General features: G+C 40.6%; 1 protein-coding gene across 2 annotated transcripts in view; it reads left to right on the top strand.

The window, feature by feature from the left end:
* The first annotated feature begins 10 nt into the window (after nt 1-10).
* ZZEF1 (zinc finger ZZ-type and EF-hand domain containing 1) overlaps nt 11-18,344 on the top strand; it is a 54,303-nt gene continuing 35,969 nt past the window's right edge. For both annotated transcript variants that reach the window (XM_088177046.1, XM_014887995.2), the window contains exons 1-14: nt 11-361; nt 4,495-4,639; nt 5,652-5,846; nt 6,731-6,902; nt 8,295-8,494; nt 9,519-9,729; nt 11,254-11,370; nt 11,583-11,761; nt 12,792-12,890; nt 13,960-14,051; nt 15,011-15,159; nt 15,670-15,781; nt 17,403-17,618; nt 18,115-18,215. In XM_088177046.1, coding sequence (XP_088033172.1) covers nt 26-361; nt 4,495-4,639; nt 5,652-5,846; nt 6,731-6,902; nt 8,295-8,494; nt 9,519-9,729; nt 11,254-11,370; nt 11,583-11,761; nt 12,792-12,890; nt 13,960-14,051; nt 15,011-15,159; nt 15,670-15,781; nt 17,403-17,618; nt 18,115-18,215 — 2,324 coding nt within the window. In that variant the 5' untranslated portion in view covers nt 11-25. The remainder of the gene's footprint in view (nt 362-4,494; nt 4,640-5,651; nt 5,847-6,730; nt 6,903-8,294; nt 8,495-9,518; nt 9,730-11,253; nt 11,371-11,582; nt 11,762-12,791; nt 12,891-13,959; nt 14,052-15,010; nt 15,160-15,669; nt 15,782-17,402; nt 17,619-18,114; nt 18,216-18,344) is intronic.

The following is an 18,344-nucleotide window of genomic DNA, read 5'->3' as shown; positions in this document are numbered from 1 at the left end:
GCTGCGAGGGGCTCCCGAGCGGCTCATGGGGACGGCGGCGAGCCACAGCAGCGAGGAGGAGGAGGAGGGTGCCGAAGAGGGCATGGAGGGGGCGGCCGGCGCGCCCCAACCCGGCGCGGCCGCGCCGGCGCTGCCGCCGGCCGAGGTGCTGCTGGAGCAGGCCCGGCTGCGGGAGGCCACGGCGCGGCTGCGGGAGGCGGCCCTGCCCGAGCCGCTCGTGTCGCGGCACCACAGCGCGCTGGTGCGATGGCTGGAGGAGCGGCTGAGCCGCGGCGACGAGGCCGTGAGCCTGGAGCAGTTCTGCGAGGTGCTGGAGAGTGTGTCCCGGCTGGCGGCCGGCTCCCGCGGGGAGAGCGAGGAGGTGAGAGCCGGCAGGAAGCGCTGTCCGCAGGGATCGTGGAATAGCTCGGGCAGGGAGGAACCTTGCAGACCAGCTCCTTCCGCCTCCTGCCACCGGCAGGGACACCTTCCAGTAGACCGGGTTGCTCAGAGAGCCGTCCAACATGGCCTTGGACACTTGCAGGGATGGGGGCTCCCTCCAGGGATCCGCCTGTCCGGGCCAGGGTGTGGTCGGCATCGGGGGAAGGGAGGTCGGGGAGCCTCCGCGTGGTGCTGCTGGGGCTCGATCTCCCCGAGCCCTCGGTGTGGGCGCTGGCACCGGGTCCGTGCCATCCACACGACCCTGGAGACCCCGGGCACGCGTCTTGGCACATGGGGAGAGGCCAGGCCAGAAGGTTCTGCACAAGTTTGGAAAAGCAGCTGCTGCTGTTGATATACAGCCTGTCAGCTTCCAGATATCCCTTATAAAAAAAACTTATGTCAGTTATCAGTGATCATGCTCAGCAGCCATTTAAGAATAAAATGGGCATTTAAAGCAATATTTCTGCTGTTGCTACTGCTGGTGCAGCTGAGAGCACAGGTGTGGTGGGAACAGAGGTAGGAAATCCTGCCTGAGTAATTCTGCGTGATACTTAGTAGTGTTATCAGCAAGTCAAAGTTTACCACGCTTAATTTTATTGTAGCCTTTTAAAACCAGCAGTGAAATTGTCAAGTATCTCTTTTATTGTAAACTAGGACTTATGGAAAACTTGTAAGAAAGTAGTGTAACAGAGCTCTCCTTCCACAGCCAGAAGGTGTTATGGTCAGCTTTTAATGGTAGAAGAGAGCAGTCTTCTTTCTGTTGAGATTTCCAGTTTTCCCCTTCTGTGGGAAAGGACATGGAGAATTTAATGTCTAAGAACACTTAAGCTTTAGCTTTACTCTGTAGCAATCCAAAATGCAGCAGAATAGCCTGTTGAGAATTCCACACTCACTTGAGAAAGTGGCCGTGTCTGAATTCCTTAGTGCAAGCAGTTCCTGAGGCTCAGCAGTCACTTCCTGCTGTCTTTGTTTTGCTCCCGAGTAGCAGAATAACTGTGTAAACTGTTAAATCACGCACACACGCCTCAAATCAGTGCTGACAGGTGAACAAGGCTCATGGAAACTGGAAGGAGATTCATTTTCATGTACAGATAGGTGTGTTTTTACCAGACTGGTTTAAGTAGCTTGGTAAAATGCTGCCTTCACTTCCAATTCCTTTACAAGAAGAGCCAGTAACAAACACATCTTCATTTGTAGCAACAGCAAGGGTGAAATCAGTCCATCGGGGTTCTTCCTGTTGGCACAAACAGTTGAGCTCTGTGGGCTGCAGAAATATTTTGAGGATTGTCTGTATTTCACGTCCTCCTCTGCATGAAGAATCTATTTGTTTTGGTTTAATTTCCTGCTCTAGGGAGTGGGGAAAAAGCTAGTCACAGGATTTACCATGGTGCGGATATGTGGTCACATTTGGTCTGTCTTGCAAAGTCGAGATGTTGAGAGTTCTGTGGAAAAGCTTGATGTCATCGTTTCTGTAGCTGGCTCTAACCCATGGGCTGTGGTATTTGAGCTTTCCTTTTACACTGATGAGGAGTCAGTTTAGGCGTGGCAGGTCAATAGGTTTCACTTTTTAATGTCTACAGAGTCCTGTCAGGCACAGCCCAAGTTTGATGTGCCCGTTCAGTTGTTACTCTTAGTGCAGGGCTTTGAGCACAGACTTCACATGTTTTATGAACAATATTTAAATGCAGAATCTGTTTTCAATATAAACTGAAACTCTGAATCCTTCTTAGTACTGCTTCAGCAGCTGTCATGTCATGTGTCCAGCAACATTAATGCTGCAGTTCTAGTGAGAGCAGAAGATAAAATATGAAGTTCTCCCAAATCACCTTTCAGATACCTTGTTGTGCCATCCAGCTCCTGAGCTGTGAGATGAGGGGCTGATTTTTCCGTGTGCTGTATTTCCAAGCAACTCTCTCACTCATCATTTCCTGTGAAAGATGCTTCTCACATGCTTCATCATGTTCAGGGTAGAACTGTGTGGAGTCGCTGCTTTTATTTAGGAGTAGAATGAGCTGAGTTGTGTAAGGCTGCTGCTGAATTGTGTCATTTCCCAGTCCTGCTTAAAACTCAAGAATTCTCTGAGTACAGGTTGACACGCTCATTTTTTTCCCCCACTTTTTTTTTTCTTTTCCCCCATGACACAGGACAGCAGTGGAAATTGTGTATGTTTTTTGTCAAATACAGTTTGTATGGTTTTTGTCAAATACAGTTTAAGTTATACTGAATGGTCAAAAAATAATTTTAGAGTTCTAGATTTGGTGCAATCTCCTGAGATCATAGGGAGAGTTTAAAAATAAAATAACAAAATACTGCATTAAGATGTGAAGAAAAGCATATAAGTAGTAATCCCTTGTTATATATACCTCATGAGAGTATGAAAAAATCAGTTTAAAGTAGTTGTCAGCAGATTCAGCCTTGTTGCCTTGTGTTTTATTGTCACCAGTAACATCACAAAACTTGTTCATTTTGTAGTTTTTAGTAATTGTGCAGTTTGACTTCAAATATGAGGGAAAGTGGTGAGTAAGTATGGTGTGGTGTGAAACTGCATTGAATTCTTTTGGCAACTGAGTTATGTCTGTTAGAATTAATTCCCTCTGGCTTGTCCTCAAGCAAAGGTGTTGGTTTTTTGTTTTGAGATCTGCCCAGTGCCTGGGCTGGACTGGCTGTGGTGCCTGCTGGATGCTCAGCACATTTGCTGCTCAAAGTAATTTTTTTAAAGATGATCATTATTAGCTTGGGTTCAGCTGTGTGTATAATAAGACTTTATAAAGCTCCCAAACTAAAATCCATCTCTGTGCCACTGAAGTGCCATGAGAGCTTTAGTCAGCTCAAACACTGTGTATCAATTCTGTTGTCTTCTGAGGACTTTGCTCTCATTTTAATGGTGTAATTATGTCATGGTTAATTGGCAGGTTATTTTGAGCTAATCATTTCAGGTTACTACTCTCTAGGATAGCACTGTTAATGGTACATCAAGTCTGATAATCAGGCAGCAAACCAAGACATTGAAGCAGGAGCTTGACTCAGACACCTGTGAGCTCATCTGTTCTTAGAGACCAGATTTACAGGGCAGTGAGACTCAAGTCTTCCTTGTAAAGAAATACCTTTTTAAAGTGTATTCCCAGTTTATATGAAAAAGGTGGATGCTCTTGAAATACTGCATTTCTCTTTTGGAACAAAATCCATTTTTAGCAATTAAACAGAAGTTTGCTTCAAAATTAAATCTGATTATGAAAATATAGCCAGATTTTTAATAGTAGTGTGTCACCAGATCATGAGTTCTCTGAAATAGCTAGTTAAAGTAAATTACATTTATGAGCTTAGTTCTATTTTATAGGCTCAGCTGAATAAAAATACCTTGTATGTCTGTTAGTTCACAGCTGTGAACTGCTGTGTGAGTTACTTCTTGTACATGCTCAACACAACTTTTTATATTAAAATTTTTATTAAGGTCAAAGTCAATAAAGCTGCCAGTGGTTCTCTTCAATAAAAAAATCCCAACCCTTTTCTAACTCTCTTCACTCTTTTCACAAATACTTAGATAAACTATATTAAACTGATATTTTGTGTAGGAAGACAGTTTTTATGGAAGGAAAAATCAAATGAAAAAATATTACTGTTCTTAGGACAATTTCTTAAATAAAGAAAATGTGTAAACCCCGAAGGAATTTGAGTGGATGCTGTGAGAAAGGGATGCAGCAGTGATGAGTAATTGAAGGTGTGGCTTTTGGAGCCAAAGCACCCTGAGGGGCTTTTTGGTGAGCACCTTCCTTAAAGTCCCAATTCCCATGGATGGATCCTGCTGATTCACTGGTGTATATGATGGGCTGCCTCCACCTAAGCATGACTCCAGCTGCCTTTTATGGGAATGCAGTGCAAATACCTTCAAACTTGCTAAACATTGCAGATTTGCAGCCAGGCTGCTTCTGGTTACCGTGAATTCAGTACTTGGGGAAATGGATTCTTTTGATTTTTGTTTTAATAGTGTTACAATGCTTGTTGCTATGGTTTCGATGAAATACCTTGCTTTAAGGAAATCTGCTGAAATAATTTTTTTTTTTTGTTACTCTTCAGGCCTTTGCACAGTTTGATGCTGAAGGAGATGGCACTGTGGATGTGGAGAATATGCTGGAGACTCTCAAGAATTCTAGTGGAGCAAATCTTCAGGGAGAGCTGAGCCATGTAATCAGGCAACTGCAAGCTTGTTCACTGGTGCCAGGTATGAGAGTGTTGGAAGAAAGGGTTTCCCAAGCTCTGCCCCACAGAAGGGCTGCTTCAATAAATTGCTTTAATAGCATTGCTTGTCCTAATCTTATCAAAACCATCCTCCAGAGGTTCTTGGTTCTTTAGTGTCAAGCAAGTGGAGCTGCTGTAAATTAAACATTTCACAGAATTACATGCAGAACTTCCTTTCATAAATAAGCACTGTTTCCTTCTCTGTGTGACTGGGGAGTATCTATCCCCTGTTTGGTTTATCTCACAGACAGAAAAGTGTACCTTGCAGAATCTGGTGAGTGCCCAGCTAATGCAGTCTTATACTTGGTAACTGGAGGAATAAATCCTCCTTGGAGTCTGTTCCAGGGGATGAGTCACATATTTTATTATTATTATTATATTGTTATTCAGCATTTGAAATCCTGATAGAGCATAATTCAGGTTTTATGGTTTATAGTTCAGAAAGTGTCAGTTTCCAGAATTTGATTTCTGAGATAAGTGTCAGTTACTGGCTTTCCTTCCAAGCATTTGATAATAAGTGGCTAAAGGGGATTTCTCTTAAAGGATCAGACAAGAAACACTGGAGAGAAATCAGAGGAGAGGACTTAGAAAGGGCTGTTCTGTGCATGTAACTGCACTGGGATTCAGAGTACCAGTGTTCAGGAGCTGACATTTCTGCCCAAGTTGGTGGAAAGCTTTGGGCCCCTCTTTGGGAATAATCCACAGTGCCAAAGGGGGAAGCTCAGTGTGGCTCAGGGTGAGTGATGCAAGCACCTGAACTTGTTAACCAAGCAGCAACTGCTTCACTTAGATTTTGAAGGTAAGGGTTTGGGGCAGCAATATAAACATAAGATTCTTGGTAATTGCTTTGAACTCCTTCAGGCATTCAAGTCACTGGCAAAAATATTTTCCTGCACTTTTCCCTGCTGTAGAGGTTGCAGACTTGAGCTGCATTCTCTAATAGTTTTACATCCTTCTTGCATTGTGGTGCCTGAGGGAATGATATCTCTTTCCAGGGTTTATTGATATATTTTCTGAATCGAAAGAGCGCCTGGGCCTTCACGCCTCGATGATCCTGAGGTTCCTGCACAGGAACCGCATTTCCAGCACGGCCATCCCGTACCCAGCGCTGGAGTACTTCAACAACATCTGCACCATGCGCTCGTCCGTGCTCAAGGATTCTCTGGATCGACTTCTCCTAAAAGAGAGAGGTAAGCAATGGCTTCCCTTCTTTTTCAGGATGCTGCTGTGACCATGGCTTTGAAAACCAGACCACAGATAAAATGAAAAGCTTTCTTTACTGTGTCACCTCTAACAGGCCTCGTGTTTTATGAAGTTGATCTGCATGCTTCTGTGGATTTTTGTTGGTTTTTTGAAGCACATAAATTAATTTCTGAACCAGCAATCTGAGTAACACTCTGGAATGTTCTTATCTTTCTCCTGGCCTGCTTCAGAATCAGTGGTTACTCATTTGTGATATTCTGTATTCAGTCAAATATCTCTGCTAGTTGCTAGAAACTTAGTTTGCATGTGAAAGTAGATGTTTTCTGAAGGTGACTATTCAATATTAAGAGATACTTTGAACTGGAGGTGATGAAGCTTTTACTGTACCTCTGATGGGATTGGCCTGGTTCCTACAGGGAGGGGCTCCTTTTCTTTACAGCTTGACTAGATATTTTCAAATGTCTGCACTTCTGTTGAAGTAGATCAAGTTACACGGGAAAGAGAGTGTTTTGTCCCTTCCCTAAAATACACGAGGTTTTCTCCATCATAATTTATTTTTCCCTTTCATCTGTTTGTATTTGGGCACAAAAATAATAAAGCACTGGTGAGGCCAGTAATGAAAGGGGTAGATAAAGGCTATTGAACTCCAGAGAATGGAGGTGTTTTCATACTGAGAGTATGGAGATTATAATGGAGATTATTGCAATTTCATCTGAAATGAAACTTTGCTGTCTCCTAGTTCCTGTCAGAAACAATCCTTTGGGGGCTGTGTTTTGTGCCAACAAGTTAATTTGTGTGAGATAGTTCTTACAAAGGTACATCAATACTCGAAACAGGCCAAAGAAAAATATTCTGAGTGATTTCTTTGCAGAATACCCCAGTGATCTGAATGGTAATGAGGAGTCAGACAAGCTGAAGTCTGTCACAAAGTGCTACACACACATTGAAACCTCCTCCAATTCCGCTGATATCGACAAGATGACAAACGGAGAAACTTCCTCCTTCTGGCAGTCGGACGGGAGCGCTCGGTCCCACTGGATACGGTGAGCTGAGGGCGGGGCTCTGAGTCCTCAGCTTGACAGCACTGGGGTGCTGTGCTGGATTGGTCCTGGCTGGATGCCAGCTGCCCCCAAGGCTGCTCCATGACTCCTCACCTGGGCAGGGGAGAGAAAATGTAACAAAAGGCTCTTGGGTCAGGGGCAGGGAGAGCTCTCTCACCAACTGCCATCACTGACAAAGCACACTCGATTCAGGGAATTTAGTTCAGTTTATTAAATCAGGGTGGGGTTAGGAGAAACAAAACCACATCTTCCCCTCCTTCTTCCCAGGCTTAGAGAAAAACGGAAGAGCAGTTCTCTCCTCCCCTGCAGAGGCACAGGGGGATGGGGAATGTGGGCTGCTGTCAGTTCATCACATGCTGGCTCTGCCCCTCCTTCCTCCTCGGGGGCAGGACTCCTCACACCCTTCCCCTGCACCAGCGTGGGGTCCCTTCCATGGGACACAATCCCCCTCAGAGTGCTCCAGTGTGGGTCCTTCCCATGGGGTGCAGTTACAGAATCACAGAATATTGAGTTGGAAGGGACCCCTAAGGATTGTCTAGTCCAGATCTTAAGTGAATGGCCCCTATGGGGATCAGTCCTTCAGGAAGAGGCTGCCCCAGCACGGGTCCCCCATGGGATCACAGATTCTGCCAGCAAACCTCCAGTGCCTGCTGCTTTCCCCATGGAGACACAGGTCCAGCCTCCAGTAACTTCACACCCTGTAGCCCCCCACTGCTAAAACCTTGTCACACAAACCCAATACAGGTCTAATTGAAAACAGCTGGAATTAATGAGTGACAGATGACTACAGATAAAAGCAGAAATTATTAATCTCTGCATAAAATTTAAAACCCTGATTGCCAAGTAAAAGGTCACCTGTAAAATGCCTGTATCTGCCTGTGGTGACACAGCCTCGTTGTATAGTGAAGCTTTCCAAACTGTAATACAGATTCAGTGGTTGGTACTTGAATAGAAACACTTTGCCACTGTCCTGGAAGTTCCATGAAACAGAAATGCTCGATGAAACACAAGTGTTTAGTTGTTTTACTCAGTGGTAGATCTGAAAATGTGTGCTTCAAAGAAAAATAAGTCTCATTTTGGTCATTATTGACATTGCGTTTTTATTCCTGAGGAAGGAATTCACAGTTGAAAATATAAATAGGAAATTCTAGAGTCTCTCAGAAGCAACTGTTTTCTAAATCAAAAATTTTTAACTTGTTCATCATGGTATGGTGTTAAGAGCACCTGTGAAGCATTAGGTAAATTTCAGAGGATTAATTTTGTTATAGAAGAGGAAAATCAGTACATATATATAATACTATGATATATAATAATAAAAGCACAATCCTTGATATATTTTCTCTTTGCAAGAACTGTTTTCTCTTTACTTTACAGTTTAAAGATGAAACCAGATGTGGTTTTGAGACACCTGTCCATTGCAGTGGCAGCTAATGACCAGAGTTACATGCCACAGCAGGTCACAGTGGCAGTGGGAAGGAATGCCAGCAGTCTCCAGGAGGTCCGAGATGTTCACATTCCAAGCAATATCACTGGCTACGTAACACTGTTGGAAAACGCTAACATTAGTCAGATGTGTGAGTCAATAAAGATACCATTGGGATTCCGGTTTGGTGCTTTTTTGGAAGGTGAAAGGTTGGGTAGATCATGGAGAGATGTGTTGAAGTGTCACTTTGGGCTTTGTCCTTGGGTCAGAGAAATTGCTTTAATTCTAGTTTAATTTCTAGCCTGTAAGAGAGTCTTCTGAGCCTCTCTTGTGGTCTCTCTCATTTTTCTCTGAAGAGAAAAATGACTAAAGATGCAGTTTTAGCCTTTCCATGTGAAGACATGGGGCAGTTTTAAAATATCCTTGCTTGCAGAGTGAAAGCATATGTCAGCTGGTAGTATCTAGCTAAAAATCTGCTATTTTTTTGGTACTGAACCTCTGAAGTTGGTCCAACGTAAGGCAGGTTTTATGCTTTTAAACAGTGTTATTTTTGATTCTAGTAGCTCTGTGGGTGCTATATTGGAATCAATCAAGAAAAGCTGCTCCGTCCTAAGATGGTTTCTGCAGCTTCAGGAATTTTGTCCCTTCAGTTCCAAAAGATGCTTTTCCTTGAGAGGAGCTTTCACTGCCACAGAAGTGGGCAGCAAGGATGTTATTCCTCAAAAGTAATCAGGACAGTGCCATCTGTGCAAAATGATCAAGAACTAGTGTGAAAATTTGTATGTAACTTTAAATTTTGCCTTTGCTCCTTTTCCCTATTATCTCCACAACCACTTGCATCCAAGACATTTCCTATACATGTAGGTAGGAAAGTACTGGTGAAATAATCTACAATCTATTTTCCACTTAGAGGATGTTTTAATACAATTTTTCCGAGTTTCTAGCCACAGCATCTGTAATGGATCCACAGGCTATTTATGCAAAGGCTAAATTATCCAGATCAGAGGGTGCACAGAGTGTCTGGTTATCCATATCAGGCAGTTCTGTTCCATATCTGCCATTACTTTTCCAAGAGATCCTGCACTAATTTAATGTTTGGAATATCTAGATTCTTCTAGCTCTAATCTAGCAGAAGAAATGGGGAAAAAAAAAAATTCTATTTTGTGTTTTGACAGATGTACAGATAAACATCAAGCGTTGCCTTAGTGATGGATGTGACACCAGGATCCACGGGCTGCGGGCTGTGGGCTACCAGAGAGTGAGGAAGGTGGGAGTGTCCGTGTGCGACGCCTCGGCCATCTGGTACTGGTCCCTGCTGACCTCTCTGGTGACAGCTTCCATGGAAACAAACCCAGCATTTGTTCACACCATTTTACAGAATACTCAGTGAGTACCAAACTTACGTGGGGTGTGATTTTTATCTACTTCTTAAGTTAAAAAAAAAAAAATAAAAATACTTCTGGCTTTAGTAAGCAATCTGCCATATGTAACTGGTTTCTACTCTCTCCATTAAGGTGTTTGAACATCTTTTTCTGTCTCATTGTTCAGATTTTTGATGTTTTTCTTCTGTTCATTTGTATGTACTAGAACAAGTGTAATTCTCCTGGCTGTTTAATCTAATCTAGTTGTTAAACCATGGCTGAATGGACACTGAGAAGTAGATTTTTCACCGATCCATTTACTTGTAATGATTTTGAACGGCCTAAAATTAATTCATTTTTCTTGTCCACTATTAATAATCAATAAAATTAACATCTTCCCCTTAGGACTGGAGCTTAATTTAGCTTAATTTTCAGTAGATTTCTGCTTATGTAATGCTTTGTCATGCATTTTATGGAGATATAGTTGAGTATATGCACCATCTCCATGCAAATGTTTGCTTGTGGTGATTGGCCATTTTCTGTGTAATGTTTCCTTGTTTGATTGCCAAACAATTCTGCTCGATGACTTGAAGGATTGGAATCCTAATAAAACCTCTCCACACCCACATCAGCTTTTACAGAGCTCAGTTAGCACGATGTCACTGAAAAGCAGGGCTGTCATTAGGTTAATGAATCCTGTAGGCTAAAGTCCACTAAGCCTGTCTTTTAATTTATCATCTGTGAAATCTCTTTAAAGTTTAGGTAACTTCATGCTACACGCTCATTCCTTAGACAGGCCCATAGTTGCAGGCTTTGCTGAAACTGAGGGCCTTCAGTTTTGGTAAAGTTTAAATATTTTTTAGAAATATAACATGAACACTGAGCTAATAAAGCTCTTAATTAAAAAATTATAATGGAGAAGTCCTAACTAAAATAATGCTTTCAGGAATTAGATTCAGTGTTTAGAATTATAAAGCAGAAACTCCATACTTTAGAACTGGATGAATAACTGTAATACTGAATGGGAAAACTTTAGTATTGGATGGAATAACTTTGATGAAACTGCTTAAGAATTCCTAATTTCAGGGGTTATCACATTATCTTTGGAAATTCAGAAAAATTTTGATATGTGCTAACAAGTGTCTCTCTTAGTTTGTTTGATTCTCTGAGGGAATTTAAAATCTATTTTCCCTTTATTCACAGTCTCTTGCTCAGTTCTAGACCAATTTAAAATGAAGCAGTTCTTGGACACTAAGCTATTTCTAATGCTGTCACAGATTTAATTTAAATTGATATGTTTGTCTCCTTAAATCTGAGATTGAGACTAGATTCGAGGTTACCTAGCAGTCATTGAACTTTCCCTGCCAAGAATGCAATACTGTTGTTCCCTTTTGAAGAGATTCTGTGTAAATAGATTTTGTGCACTCAGAAGCAATTTGCAGAGACCTGCCCACACAAAGCATGAAGATTCAAGCATCTAATTCACATTAGGAGGCTCTTTTCTCCAATTCTGCCTGGTTTCCTGACATTATGTTTCACCTTTTCCTAGGAAAGCACTGCAGCACATGCCACCTCTCTCCCTAACACCAGGCTCCACAGATTTTTCAAGCTTCTTGTCACCAAATGTTTTGGAAGAAGTAGATAGCTTCCTTATCAGAATAACAAGGTGAGCTTGTGTGGTTGATGCAGTGGGAAGTGGTTTAGAAGAGTCTGTAAATCAAATTTTTACATCTTTGCTCACATGCTCTTTTTTAAGTGTATTGAAAAATGCAGGTGCATGAAGAAACAGGCACCTGAGAGATTCTGTGGCAGCTTGTCTTTATTGAATAAAAGATGTCCCAAATTTGCTTTTCACACTGTCGTTATCTTCTCTCACAGTTGTTGTACTACTCCAGAGGTGGAGCTGACACTCCTGGCCTTTGCCTTAGCCCGAGGGAGTGTTGCCAAAGTGCTGAGTTCCCTTTGTGCCATCACTGATCATTTGGACACTCCATACAAGGCTTCCTCACTGATCTCTTCCATGGCAGCAGTCAGGCAGAACCTGCTCTATAAATACGGTAATGGAGCAATCCTGAGCCCTTTCTTGTACAGGCTTAAAAAAATACACAGCTTTGAGTTGTTCCACTTGTTGGGTTTTAAAATTATTCAAATCTTCTTAATTAAAAACTGTCGCTGAAATCACAAAACCTAGCAGCTGAACTGCCCAAAAAGCTGGTGATTGGTCAGCTTTCTGTTATCAAAGAGTTAAACCAAGTAGGATCTTCTCAAGAGAGAAAGCATGAACTTTGTAGGTCATGTCCCCTGTATCAGGAGAGTGATGATGGTGTTTGTGTTGCTTAAAAGGCAAATGACAGGAAGCATTTTTCTTCTTCCAGTAAGACATTTGTGTGAGTGAGCCTCAGTGAGTGCTCTCTCCTGCAGGCACATGGAATTTAAGATGCATTTAAATGTAATGTCATTAGCATCTCTTTGTGGTTCTTTTTTTTTTTTTCCCCTTTTAGAAGATGAGTTAAAATTAAGTTTTTATAATCTGAGTATGCCATGAGTGTGGAGCTGTTCATGGTCTGGCATCAGGTGGTGATTTTGCTGTATTTGTTTGATAAATCTGCATTTTCTCAGGTATCAACTTCTGAGATTCTCATTAGTCTCCCATGAAGAATTTTACCCTTTATTTGCCTTTTAGCATGTTTTTGCAGTACTTCTTGTCTTGTGCCAAAGAACACATGGATTATTTTATAATTATTGATGTTTACTTTAGAAAAATTTGAAAATGGGTTCATTTTCCCCAGAGTAGCTAATGCCTTTTGTAAGACAAGTGGTATTTAATGGATTGTGAATTCCAAAGTGTGGCAACAGTTGAAGGAATGTTAATTGTCATTAATTTCATTGTGCTTCTGTCTGCATCTAGAACTGTAACTACTTTAGATTAATGTATCTCTCATACTCCACTTTCCCTGACAGTGGTAAAAAATCTCATAATATTGTAATTTGTTTCCCTTTTGTTTTTATTTTCTGAACGAAGAACTTTGGAAAATATATTTTACCATTTCCAATGAATTTGATAAACCTGTTGATTTTTTGACTTAGGAAAGCCTTTACGGCTCACTCTGCAAGCATGTGATGTAAAGGGAAAAGAAGATAAATCAGGGCCTGAAAACCTCCTTGTAGAGCCATGGACTGGGGATGGTAAGAGTCTGGACTTAAAATCCATAAAATTGGAATAAAATCATTGAAGTAGGTGATTCCACCAAACATAATGGTTGTTAACAATGCTGTGATGATGTTCCATATTTGCTTACATATATTTGATTCTTCGTAGTTTTATGCTATGGAAAATTTGGAATTTAAAAAAAAAGATAAACTAACAAACAAAAACTGAAAACCAAAACAATATGTAAATTTGATTTTGCAGCACTGTGAATTTCTCATTATCCAATTTATTGTCAAAACAAGCCAACCAAGCAAAAAGATTGGATTTTGGAGAGAGTTACTAATATTCTACATGGAAGTCAGCAGTGAGCTGTCCCAGGGAATATTCTACCAGAGCACACTTTGTGGGTTGAAGTCATGAATCACTGTTAGTTTCCCAAATATTGATGGGGAGAGAGTTTATAAAAATCATTTCAGTTATCACAGCACATGCCTATTAGTTCTCCCTTGAAGCCTCTCTTTGTTAATGCAATGTTTTTATGTACTAAACAAAGAGATTTGTGTTTCTTGACCTCCTTTTAAGTGAAATGCCACCTAATCTTTTTTTTTTTTTTTTAATAGTTTATTGTCTTGTGTAGTGCTACTGGTAAATGAAAGCCATTGTGACAGAAAATCAGGCACATTCTAAATGCTTATTTTACACCTCTGTTTGTTCATGTGTATTATTTGAGTTTATTCTTCAGTTATTTTGTGGCTTGTCTGCTGTTGTTTTGTGGGTCACAGTTCAGGGGACTATTCACTGAGTTCAATGAGTAGAGGCACAAGCCAAAGTAATATTTGGGAATTACTAATAAACTTTAATAAGAAAATATTCTTGAAACTGCTGCAGATATTGCAGTGCTCAGAGAGATACTGCCTGGAGAGTTCTGTGTGAAATACAATTTTTTAAGTAGTCCCTTTTATTTGGAAGCATTTGCTAATGAGCATGTCACTGGAAAAGCCTTGTGGTTTTGTTTCCCCCTTCAGCCCACAATCCCAGTATTCTCTTTCAAACACCTTGCATTAGCACTCATGCAAACTCATTCTGTTCCCACTGCTGCTTTAGGTTTTCTGACTGAAACTGGGAGAACCAGAGCAAGTATCATTCTTTCTACTGGAACTGAATCTTCATTTCAAGTGACACAAATTAGAATAAAGGTAAGTGGTTGTTGAGAGCTTTTGAAGTAGAAGGCTTACTTTTTTCCCCTAGTGGTAGAATTGAATTTGGATATTTTTATATGAACTGAAATTTAAATTCATTATGAAATACTGTTATTTTAGAGGTTTTCTTCGGTGTAAGTCAGGAAACTTCAGAAAAATGAGGTCTTGAATTGTTCCAGGGAGCCACAAGCATGTAGTAAAGACATTTATTTTATATTGATTTTAAATGTATGTCTCAAGCCAGAGACTCTTTGGTTTATGGTTTCTCTCTGAAGTGTGTGGATTTATATGCAAATTTAAAATAACTTTTTGACTCTGTGAATAGCAGGTATCAAGATATAAAGCATGTGAGTTTAGATTAAATGAAGGTATTTCAAATTGTGTTTAGAGACACCAGTGTAATTTGAACAGTTGGTGTGACTGTTACCTGGTTTCAAATGAAGGTCTTGTGATTAAATCTCATGGCCCAGACAAAACTTCAGTGAGGTTTCTGCAGCTGAATTGACTTATTTTTTTAAGGCAAATCAATGTTATAATTTAATTCCCAGAGCAACAATGCACATTTCTAAGTCAAAGAGATTTAAACATGCATGGGCTTCTGGTAAGTAAATTCTAACTGGAGATGGAGAGGCAGCTGAGTTGCTTTGCAGTGTAGTGATATTAATAGGGAAATGTGATTTTAGTTTTTATTTTTTTAAATGTAAAAAGAAAACAAAAGTACAATGAGAATTAATATGTTGAACTCTAGTTAATGTCAAGGTGCTGGCAGGGTGATAAATACAGTAAATAACAACCATGTACATGATCTCAATTCAGTGTGATACAGAAGTTTTCAGAACATTTCTCTAAATATATTTCATTTTCCTGTGCAATTCCAGAGACCAGGATTGTCAGGATTTGGTTGCTTTCCATAGGTTCTTGTTTTCCTTATGCCTTGCTGTGGATTTGCCCCTCAGGTGCGCCGTGGTGCCATTGGGGCTCAGTGTGGGCTGGTGTTTGCCTACAATGGAGCCTCAGAAAAGTTCCATGCTGAGGAACACTTCAAAAGGTTTGAGAGCTATGACAAATGGAAGCTGAGGGAATTCAAACAGTTCTTAAAAACCAGGTATAAATGGATTTTTGCAGTGTGTAATAAATGTTATATTTGATCGTTTTGCCATGCCACTCAAACTACTGAGAATTGTTCCATTAAAAATGGTGCATCTTTTAATTTTTAGTAATTTAATTTTAATGAGCCTCAATTTCATGTGTTGAACAAAATATGTTTATTAGTGTTGTTTTTAGCCACTTGATTTAAAGGCCTGTTATAAAAGGGATATAGCAAAAAAACCCTTCTACTTGGGGTGCAGACCAATGATAACAGAAATCTTTAAATTAAGTTTTATTAAATCAGTTTTCAGAACTGTTGCTTATGAGTAAAGGGAAGTTAAGGGGCCATGACCAAAACGATTTTCTTGATTTTTCTTTTATCTTGCATGTGATAGTTTTGGGTTTGTGAAACTTTCTGTTGTCTTTCTTCATCTTTATAGCCATAACATCCCCTTTTTGGTAGAGTATCAACAGCTTTGCAACGTGTCTAAACTTTTTCTTGTGTGTTACATTCTTTTATACACAGAAGCAGTTATTCATGTGATGATTTGGGAGATGATGATCCTATTGGCTGGTTTGAAGTAGAAGAAGAATGGGATGAAGTTGATGTCAAAATGCAGCAATGTAGAGTTTCCCAAGTAAGAACCCACAAAAACCCCTTGGCCTAGTCACAATGAACAGGAACTCTTTTCTGTGCCAACTGAAATAAACCTAATTCTGTTTTGTGAGGGAAAATTCTGCTGTATAGAGGAAAAAATCAATAAGCTTCTAGTTAAATGAATTATTCAACTTTTGTCCTCTGAATTTTAGTCTTTTTCTCTGTATGCCCATACATTTATAGCTGTAGTTAAGTGGTGCTTCATGATCAAGTTTAATGCAAAGTTATGTGATAATGTGCAGATCACTGGTTTTAATATGGTTGTTGCTTTATTCTAGTATTTACACCATTTAACTGCTGTGTAATCATAGCATTTATTCTTTCAGAGCCAGATTCCTCAATCCATGTTTCAGTGGGCAAACACTTACAAAGTGTTTCCATCAGTTAGGCTGTGATCCCCAGGGACTGGAGACTCATTTTGAGAATGGCAGAAGATTGCTTTGATTTCTAGTGTTTGGTGCATTTGTAGGGAATGTTGCATTTCAGACCATGGTTCTGGAATCAGCTGTTGTAGTTCCCAGTCCATCTGCACTGTGGGAATTAAGAGAATTGGTGGCATTGTTGTGTCACCTGGGATTTTTTCTAACTCTGTTGCTGCTTGCTAAGTTACTGCTGCTGCAGAGTAACTGAGTACATGTGGATGGCAGGACTTGCTGTTCCTTCAGTTTTTGCACTCTGCACCTCACTGAGAACAGACTGATCAAAGTATGTTCTAAATATTACATATTGATCCTCTGCTTGCTTTTAAATGCAGCTCAGAATTCTTTAACCTGAAAGAGTACTGTAACTGTGGCAACAAGGAGCAGTGTGTGCAGAAAGAATGAGCTGATAATGAATGAACTAACTTTGCAGATCCTGTAGAGGTCATAGAACCATCCCTGTGGCTTTTTGGAAGTAGAGAGAGATCAAACTTAGCCTGAATCTCCAGCTTGTCACTGGCTGGGTTTTTGGGGTCCCTTTGGGATCCCTGAGGCTGCTCCTGCAGCCCTCAGTGACAGAGCACGTTCCCCAGCCTTGCCCAGGTAGAATTTTGGCTCGTGGGGAGCTCTCAGACCAGCAGGGTAAAGAAACTGGGATATACAGAAAGGCACAAATCCATGGTTTATTCTATGAAGGCATCCTATCTACCTGTACCCACGGCTATTGTTTTACAGGGGCTTTTATATCTTTTGAGGGTTTTACAGTTTGCACCAATTACCAAGGGAATTCTACTTTCTAACCAATCCCTGAGGGATTTTACATTCAAAGCTGGCCTATGGATACTAAAAGAGAATGAACCACTAATATTGAAGATAGATAAGAGGGTCTGCCAAGGGGGGGAAAGCTAAATTCCTTTTTGTATTCATCATTTCACAAGCCATTTCTTATCTCTAAGCCATGGTTTTCCAAGGGGCTTGTTCTGAGGATACAGGGAGACTTTCTTCTTTATGGATGCTTTCTGCTCCCTCCACAATGGCTCAGTATTTGAAACCTCTGGAGGTGATGGACAAAGGATTCAGGCTTCCCCCTCAATCCTTACTTATGTGCTCTCATGCCTTTTAAAAGCCCAATTTATACCAGCTTTTAAACCCAAATCTTGTGCTGTTTTTTCGTCTGTCTAGTACTTGATGATAAAGTTCCTGTGCACCAGACAAGAGTCAGCAGAACGGCTCGGGGTGCAGGGGCTCAGTGTCCTGGGCTACCTGCGGCCCCTGCGGGATGAGCCCTGCAGGACCATGAGCTGCCTGCAGTGCAGGAAAACTGAGGATGACACAGTCTGTGGCACAACTCTGCTCCTCAAGACACTTCATTTCATCCAGCAGCTGGCACAGGACCTGGTATTTTTATTTCTTAGTGGTTTTTAAGCCTCTCTTTTCCAGGTTTAGAAGGAATAAGGCTGTGCAAACAGCAGTTGTGAATGGGAAAGAAAAGTCGGGGTACTTTTAACAAAGGTTAAAAAGCATGTTATGGAAAAAAGAATATTTCTGAAAAATATAATTCTGTGTATGTTAGCTGAAGGTTTATTACTTATAATTAAATTAGATGGAGAGGTAGAGGTTATAAATTCTTCTGGTGGTAGAGAAAAGAGATGGGATCCTAGAAATCCAGAAAGAGGGGAGGATTATATGAATAAGAAGGTTTCAGCATGAACTGTCACATTTAGACACCAGAATATCCATGAAAGAACTTAAAGCTGGAATTCATGTTAGCTGCAAATTTATAGGAAAGCTAGCTCTGCTTTCCTTTAAGCCAGTGCTCAGGGATTTATATTTTACAAATGTGTTCTATGTAGAGTTAAATTTCCAATCTTGCATTTTTCTTTGTCTTTTTAAGGTTCAGCAGAAGGAGAGTGGATTAAAATACAAGTCATTTTTAGATTTCACAGGCCTTGATTTGCAGCTGTTCTGGAATTTTTACAATAAACTGCACCAAAAGTAAGTTTCTTCTTTAGTCTCTGCTGAAGCACTAATCAGTATATGTGTGTATAAATAAAATATGCTTTGTTTAGTTACAGCAATTTGTTCTTAAACTACATCATTTACATAAATAACATTTCCCTACTG

Source organism: Sturnus vulgaris, chromosome 21 (assembly GCF_052056855.1).
Source record: "Sturnus vulgaris isolate bStuVul1 chromosome 21, bStuVul1.hap1, whole genome shotgun sequence".
NCBI lineage: Eukaryota > Metazoa > Chordata > Aves > Passeriformes > Sturnidae > Sturnus > Sturnus vulgaris.
Note: the sequence above shows the minus strand (reverse complement) of the source record. Positions and strands in the feature narration are given on the sequence as shown.